The sequence below is a fragment of the Amyelois transitella genome, chromosome W (assembly GCF_032362555.1).
Source record: "Amyelois transitella isolate CPQ chromosome W, ilAmyTran1.1, whole genome shotgun sequence".
NCBI lineage: Eukaryota > Metazoa > Arthropoda > Insecta > Lepidoptera > Pyralidae > Amyelois > Amyelois transitella.
The window spans coordinates 7,486,715-7,495,252 of NC_083536.1; the positions used below are offsets into that span (position 1 = coordinate 7,486,715).

At 36.9% G+C, this 8,538-nt stretch overlaps 1 protein-coding gene across 1 annotated transcript; it reads left to right on the forward strand.

The window, feature by feature from the left end:
* The first annotated feature begins 6,257 nt into the window (after nt 1–6,257).
* Nucleotides 6,258–8,110, forward strand: LOC132904134 (ATP-dependent DNA helicase pif1-like). The gene is made up of 2 exons (XM_060954056.1): nt 6,258–7,395; nt 7,614–8,110. Exons 1-2 carry the CDS (start codon nt 6,258–6,260, stop codon nt 8,108–8,110), a joined length of 1,635 nt encoding a protein of 544 aa, XP_060810039.1.
* The last annotated feature ends 428 nt before the right edge of the window (nt 8,111–8,538 follow it).

Consider the following 8,538-nt stretch of genomic DNA (forward strand, 5'->3'; position numbering starts at 1 on the left):
AGGCTATCCTTTGTACAGGCGTAGAACACCAGGAGATGGCGGCCGTACGATAACTCTAAAAACCCGAGGTGGAACACAGGAAGTATTGGTTGACAATAGCTGGATTGTCCCATATTCTCCTCTTCTGTCTAAAATTTATAACTGTCACATAAATGTAGAGTTCTGTAATACGGTACAGGCGATTAAATATATTTGTAAATATATAAACAAAGGCAGCGACCAGGCTATTTTTAACATTCGACAGCAAGGGAATGTTAATATTGACCCGAGAGATGAGGTGCAAACGTATCGAGCCGGTAGATATGTTAGTAGTAACGAAGCAGCGTGGCGGATCTTGGGTCTGCCTCTGCATGAAAGACACCCAACAGTCACTCACCTTGCGGTTCATCTGCCTAATGGTCAGCGGATTTACTTCACTGGAAACAATTTTAGAGAGAGAATGGCCGCACCACCTAAGACGAAACTAACTGCATTTTTCCTGCTTTGCCAAAATGACGCATTTGCAAAAACATTACTTTATGTTGACGTACCCCGCTACTATATATGGAACGTGTCGTCGAAAGAATGGAAACGTCGTTTACAAGGCACACCTGTCGACGGCTGGCCAGGTGTGAAGGCAGGAGATGCTCTTGGGCGCCAGCGTTGCCAGACCGTACCAAAAAGTACGGTTTTCCGTACTATTCATCACACAACCGTACCACTATCGTACCTCAGTGCAGACCGTACCTTTTTCGTACCTTTTTCGTACCTTTTCCATATTAGTAGTTTATTTTTCACTACAACCTACAAATGGTAAAAAACAATAAAAAATCGCCTTTTTATGTTTTGCTCAACATTCTGAATTTGTGTTCAAAAAACTTTTTTCTTCCAAACAAATAAGACTTAGCTGTTTGGATTACATTCATTGCCTTTCTTACTAAGAAACGATGAACTTAAAAAAAAAAAACAAAATATAGTCTGCGGTCTGCAGGACTCAAAGAATTGGCGGGACTATCACCAAATGTCAAATAGTCAATCTGAAACCGAGATCGAACTAAATATTTAAAGATAACTTATTTTCACAAGTATGATTAGAATTTGGTTTTAATATAAAGTACTGTGTTCTGTTGTTCGGATAATCACATAACTGATTGAGAAAACAATACGAATCTCGAGACGGAAGAAAAGTTAAGTCAAGGTAAGTTGATGTTGATGATGGTTTGCATTTTTCATGCATGATTTTTGTTTGCATGGCAAGAAGGCAAAGTTGTGTGACTAAATGACAATGCTATTTCTTTTCTTATCACCACAGCCAAGGTGTGGTTTATTGCCTTTCATTCATTCTTATTAAATAGATACTGACAAACAACTTAAAATTTTGCAAACTATCTGTTCCGATCTGATGGTCAAGGGTAGAACTATATTTAATCGCCTTGGACGTTTGATATAATAAATTATTTATAGGTCGACCAGAAATATTGCAGACCTGTCAACGAGGGCGCTAATTATGTATTTTACACAATAACATTATACCCTAAACAGGATTGATAACTGATAGATACCTAGCGAAAAAACGACCCGAGCGAGATAGGTAGTACGGGGGCCGGCTGTCCCTTTTTAATAGGGCGACTTCATAGTCGCGATAGAGGCGATTTGGCTATGTGAGACAAATTAGAATTTGCTAAGATTATTTAACTTTGTAAATTTGGAATTGTTTTTATATAACATATGCTATAAAAAACATTAAATGCTAAAAAGATGCTAAATCATCCGACGCCATGACATGATATGATTTTCAGGGTTACCATAAAAAATAAAAAAGCGAAATATAAATTTATATTTTCTTTTTGATTTAAAAATACATGCAAAGAAATTAATGCGATTGTTATTTGTTGACTTAACAATTGTTAAAATACCATAAAAATATAAGTGTTTCAATGAAATTTTTGAGTAGCCAAAACTGTTGATTAAAATAGTGTTCATTTTCGTAAATATATATTTTATATCAGTCCTTTTTTAGCAAAGCAACACCAAATAGGTATGTCATATTGAGTAAACTGTCAAATTGTCAAATATAATCAGACTTATTTTAGAAGATGTAAGAACAAGCAAGACCATAGAGCAACACTGATTACTGAATATTGTCGGGTTATGGTAACATTTTTTTTTAGCCTTGTTGCCAGTTATTTTTTTTTGTTGCTTTTTTATCCGCAGTGTGGCAAAGTCTGCTATATTTCTGGTCGACATATAAAATTAATAATCACCACTAGCGTCAAAATGGAACAGATAAGTTTGATGCTAAAAATCCTGTTTTTTTAATGTTTTGTTGGGGTTGCCATCTTGTGAATTAACAACCGAATTTAGAAAATTCCGGAGTATTTACGTATATCACATAAATTCATTTAAGTAATTGGCTATTTGATAGTTGTAACGATGAAACATCAAATATGTTAAATATGATATTTGAGATAGCTTGTAACCAAAGAATAATGGCACAATAGATATCGCTTTATAAGAAATTTTAAATATTTTATTTTCGCAAAATAGATTTGTCTTTTTTATCTGTGGATATATTGTGATACGTCACATACATCTCACAGAAAATGTCAAGCAAAACGTCACCTGTCAGTTTCAAACAGCGTTCACTGATTGGCGAGAAATTGTAATGTGACGTGACCGGCTGTTTTCGCGCGAATTTAAAGTAATGAATATTTTTTTGTAAATATTTTTCCGAAGGCTGGCACGTAGCCAATTGTATGAATGCATGTGATTCTAATATTTGATATTCAATAATACGAAATTATACTTTGTTTCAATATTTTTGTTTCATAACTTTCTTTTCTACCTATACTTACCTACATTTTTAATAAGAAAATTATTAATATTGTGAACGTATATACTCTGTAAACGGTCAAAGTAAAAGTTTGCGGAATGCACAGAACACAATGAATCAGATAGAAATGAAGACAATTGAAAATCTAAGTTATTTAAATTGTTAGAACTTTCATGAACAGATGGCGCCGTCACATGCTTATATCACACTAATATTATAAATGTGAAAGTTTGTTTGTTTGGATGTTTGTCCGTCAATCACGCTGAAACTACTTAACGGATTTAGATGAAACTTGGTATACAGACAGGGTATGAGCTGACTTGGGTAATAGGATACTTTTAACGCGGGCGGAGCCGCGGGCGGAAGCTAATAGCTTAGATATTTATATTGTTTCTATTTAATGTCCCTTTCAAACTAAACTATATATCCGTACCTTACCGTACCTTTGCATGGAGCTGTGTGTGATGGATGGCATGTTTTTTGTCTATACGCAGGTGTTGGAAAATGGACAGATTTATAACGAAGCGAAAACGTAGCCCTCCTGATAATAACAGCTCTCAAAATAGTAACCAGACTACTAAACCTGATCATTCAACTAAGAAGAAATGTTTAAGTCCTAGCATACCTGGCCCTTCATGTACTGACGCACTAACAAAACCTACCCAGCCACAAGAATCAAATCATTCCAACGGTTTCAGTCTGCTAGACAAATCAAATCCATCTTACAAAAAAAAACCACAAGCCTTACTTGATACTTGTAACGAAAATGAAGGAATCCAGATAGCAACAAGTAATGACGAGCATAAAAAAATTATTCCAACCAAATCTAAAAAAGCATCGGATAAGACTGAAAAACATTTATATGTTTTTAGCGAGAAATGGTTGGAAATTAAAGAACTCTCAGAGTGGCTAGTTTCAGACACAGTTAAAGGCACAATCAGTGCAAAATGCAAATACTGTCAAACTACGTTACCCAACCACAAGCCGCACTTGATACGGCACTCTGAAACTGATAAACACAAATCAATAATGAAAGCGATTAAATCCACATCAAATATTAAAGAATCATTAAAACCATCAGATGAAGATCTCTCAGCAAAAAGAGGTGAACTTAAAATTGCTGCAATGCTGGCTACAAATAATTTACCATTCCTCTTATCAGACACTCTAGTTAGCTTAATAGCGGACATTTGCCCTGATTCGAAAATTGTTTTGAAGATGAAGATGGGTCGTACGAAAGCAACAGCAGTTGTAACACAAATTTTAGGGCCCAGTCTTCGAAGTACTTTGCATGATTATTTAAAACAACTCGGTAATTTCTTTTGCCTAATAATGGATGAAACAACTGATGTTGGAACAAAAAAACAATGTGCGATGACAGTAATATATTGTAACAAAGAATTTAAAATAAAAACAGAATTCTTCGATTTGCTGGAAATGGCTTCAGGTACGGCTGATGACTTGTATAACGCATTAATACAGAGCGTTGAAACTAAAAAAATCCCACTAGAAAACTTAGTGGGATTTTCTTCAGACACGACGAACGTAATGGTGGGTGAATATATATCTGTGTTCGCCAAATTGAAAGAAAGACTTCCTAACATAGTGTGTGTCCGCTGCTCTTGCCATATGATTCATTTGGCTGCCTCTAAGGCTTGTCTAAAACTGCCAAAATCAGTAGAAGATATGTTACGGAACATTGGTTCCCATTTCAGCCGCAGCCACAATCGACAACAGAAGCTTGCAGAAATGCAACGCTTCTACCAAACAGAAATTCATCAGATTCTTTTGCCGGCAACAACTCGGTGGCTTTCTTTGAAGGCATGTGTCGACCGAACGCTGGAACAGTATCCTGCCCTGGAAGCCTATTTCAGACTTGAAATCGTGGAAGATCCATCCAGAATAACTGAAAGTATCATTTCCAGTTTGCGTAACCAGTTTACAAAATTTTATCTCGAGTTCATGGCATATGTGCTAGACCTGTTAAATGACTTCAATATTACTTTTCAGTCTGAATCGCCATTACTTCATAAACTGAAACCAGCCGTAGAAGGGCTCATCCGCACCATTGCAAGTAACTTCATTGATTTACATCACGTCAAAAACACGCCTCCTCTAGAGATCGAACATAAAAACCCAAGGTTGTACTTGCCTTTGGAAAATTTGTACCTTGGTGTTCTTGTGAACTCAAGCCTCAACGAGGTTGAAAATGAGGTTAGAAAAGAGGACCTGGAAAGATTCAAACTAGATTGCCTGGCATTTTATGTTGAAGTTATAGAACAAATAAAACAAAGATTTATATTTACAGACCCAATTTATGACATAATCCAAATAGTCCAACCAAAAATTATGAAATCCTTTGATCCACAAATGATAAATTCAATTTTAAACAGATTTCCTTTTTTAGCCCCCACATATCTGAATAAAAATGCATTAATAAACGAATGGCGGGAGTACTGTTTATTAGATCTGACAAGTTTGGACGACAGTATATCGATTCAAATGAATGCTGCTGATTTTTGGACAAAAGTGTTTAAATTAAAAGACATTGGTGGCACAGAAAAATTCAAAAATTTAAAAATTCTGATAGGATTTCTATTAATTTTGCCTTTTTCTAATGCCTCAGTGGAAAGAGTATTTAGCAAACTAAAGCTGATAAAGACTGAACATCGGAATCGCCTCAATACCGAAACTATTGCCGCATTAATGGCTACTAGTTCATATATATACAACAACAAGGTGGTATAAAAAATTTTGAACCCAGCACTTTTATGTTAAATAAGAAGATACAGTACTCAAATTAATGTGATTTAGTAGTGAAGTGATACAACATGAAATTACCTCTTTTGTAAACTTTAAAAACTCATGATTTCGACATACCTAAATAAATGTTTATTGTATCTGTAGAGAAATGTTACCAATTTTGTAGATTGAAATGAAAACTATTAACTTGCATTGAGCATGGGTGCAGGCTAAGTATTACGTATTTTGGAATGAAGTAAAGCATGTCTACAGACAGAATGAAACATATCCAAACTATTGAAGCTTCAAGCATGTATTAGCAAGTTATTTATTTATAAACTCGTGGTAAGTTAAATTATTATTTTACGAGCATTTTTCAACATTTCAGCAAAACCATACGGGTCGGGATACTTCTGCAAGAACTAGATAATAAAGTAGAATATTATTACCGATTGCCAATATCGAACAAATTCATTTGTAAATCAATTATATTATATCGCTTTTTTCTAACCTATGGTCGCAGACAGCCAACTCGAAGGAAAAAAATCTAGTTTTTGCAGAATCCCGACCCAACCGTACCTTGAAGTTGAAAACCGTACTTTTTCAGAAAGTCAACAGTCCTTTTTTGGGAAATCATACTGGCAACACTGTTGGGCGCATTTACACAGTGCATGTTAGTAACTTCGAATGTTACTGTTTGCGAATGCTGCTGAATGTAGTACAGGGACCCATTAGCTTTTTGGATCTAAAAACAGTTGACGGCCAAGAACTTGAAACTTTTCGACAAGCGTGTGAGAAGTTGGGGTTGTTGGAAGATGACAACCACTGGAATGCCACAATGGAAGAGGCAGTGCTGTGTCGCTCTCCTTCGGAAATAAGAGAACTATTTGCAATATTGATATGCACTTGCGGTTTATCCAATCCTCTTCTACTATGGGATAAGTATAAATCTACATTATCGGAGGATATCTTGCATAGATTTGAAAGGATGGGTCAAGTCAACAATGATCTATGTTTCAATGAAGCACTAAGACATATAGAGGACAAAATAATAACGATTTCCGGTAAGAAATTGTCTGACTTCAGTATGCCTACACCAGAGCGTCGAGGAGAGTTGTCGACCGATTTGATCAAAGAGCTAAGCTACGATATTGCTTTATTAGATGCTCAGGTCAGCGAAACTGAACCACGCCTGCTACCCGAACAAAAAAACATTTATAACAAAATATTACAACGAGTTGAGCTCGACAAAGGCGGCCTTTTCTTTCTTGACGCCCCGGGCGGTACAGGTAAAACATTTTTGCTTAATTTGCTTCTAGCAAAAATTCGTAAGGACCGTAAAGTTGCATTAGCGGTGGCTTCCTCTGGGATCGCTGCAACATTGCTGAGCGGTGGACGAACGGCACATTCGGTTTTTAAATTACCTCTTAATCTGGCGAGCGAAGAAACCCCAACGTGCAATATCAGTAAGAGCAGTGCCCGTGGCGCCCTCTTGCAACAATGTATGCTGATCGTGTGGGACGAGTGCACTATGTCACACAAACGCGCCATTGAGGCGCTTGATCGCTGTCTACAAGATATTCACAGCAATCGAAAGTTGATGGGTGGTGTGGTAGTGTTATTGGCAGGGGATTTTAGACAGACTTTACCTGTTATCGAGAGAGGCACTGCAGCAGATGAAATTAACGCATGTCTAAAAGCCTCATATCTGTGGTCTAAAGTTGAAAAGCTTTATCTTACCACTAACATGCGAGTCCAGTTATTCAGCGATGTCGAATCAGGAGCATATGCTCAAAAACTGCTAGAAATTGGTGAAGGCCACCTAAACACCGACCAAGAAGGTATGGTTCTTTTCACACAGCAATTTTGTCATGCTGTGGAGACAGAAAACGAACTTATTGAACAAGTTTTTCCGAATCTGCAACAAAATATTCTTGACGAAAATTGGTTGTGTGAAAGAACAATATTGGCACCAAAAAATGAGACTGTTGCGAAAATAAATAAAAAATCTTGGCCGAAATAAACAGCGAAACATCAGTGTATAATTCTATTGATACAGTTATGTCATCCGATGACACTACAAGTTATCCCGTAGAGTTCCTAAACTCTTTAGAGTTGTCCGGGGTGCCATCACACAAGTTGGAATTAAAGGTAGGTGTACCCGTTTTGTTAATGCGTAACCTGGATGCGCCAAGATTATGCAACGGTACTCGGTTGCGAGTTACCGAATTAGGAAGGCATATAGTGAAGGCTACAATTTTAACTGGAGAAGCCAAGGGAGACAATGTTCTTATACCGCGCATCCCAATCATACCCAACAACTTGCCATTCAATTGTAAACGCCTGCAGTTCCCATTAAAAGTCGCATTTTCAATGACGATCAACAAATCGCAGGGTCAAACCTTGAAGGTAGCAGGCCTACATTTGGGCACACCATGTTTTTCTCACGGTCAGCTCTATGTGGCTTGCTCACGTGTTTCCAAAGCGAAGAATCTGCATGTTTATGCTGAAGGAAAAAGATCGTTAAATGTAGTTTATAGGAGCATACTGCAGTAGCTACCTATAGGCCTATGATTACCTCTGCAGTGCTTAGTTACCGTATTTCTTACTTATTACTAGACGAGACGGGACGAACCTGAAGTCCACGCGAACGAAGTCGTGGGCAAAAGCTAGTTTATAATATACCACTTTACCCGAGCAGGGTAGGTAAAGTGGTAAATTTCCCTTTTTCGGTTTACATCCTAAATTATGCAAAAATTATCAAAATTTTGGTTTAAAAACTATGTAATCAAGAAACTTTATTAGTCAGACGAAATAAATAATGAAACCTTCTACAGATAAGTTGAAATTTATAAGTTTGGCATGCGTTTAAAGCTTAGGGTGTCAACTTTACCCGACCTTCCCCTACGACCAAATTGTCGTAGAATGAAACGTTCTAGCCTAATGACATGTTACCTGACACTTGAGTGAGCGCGGTATTATTT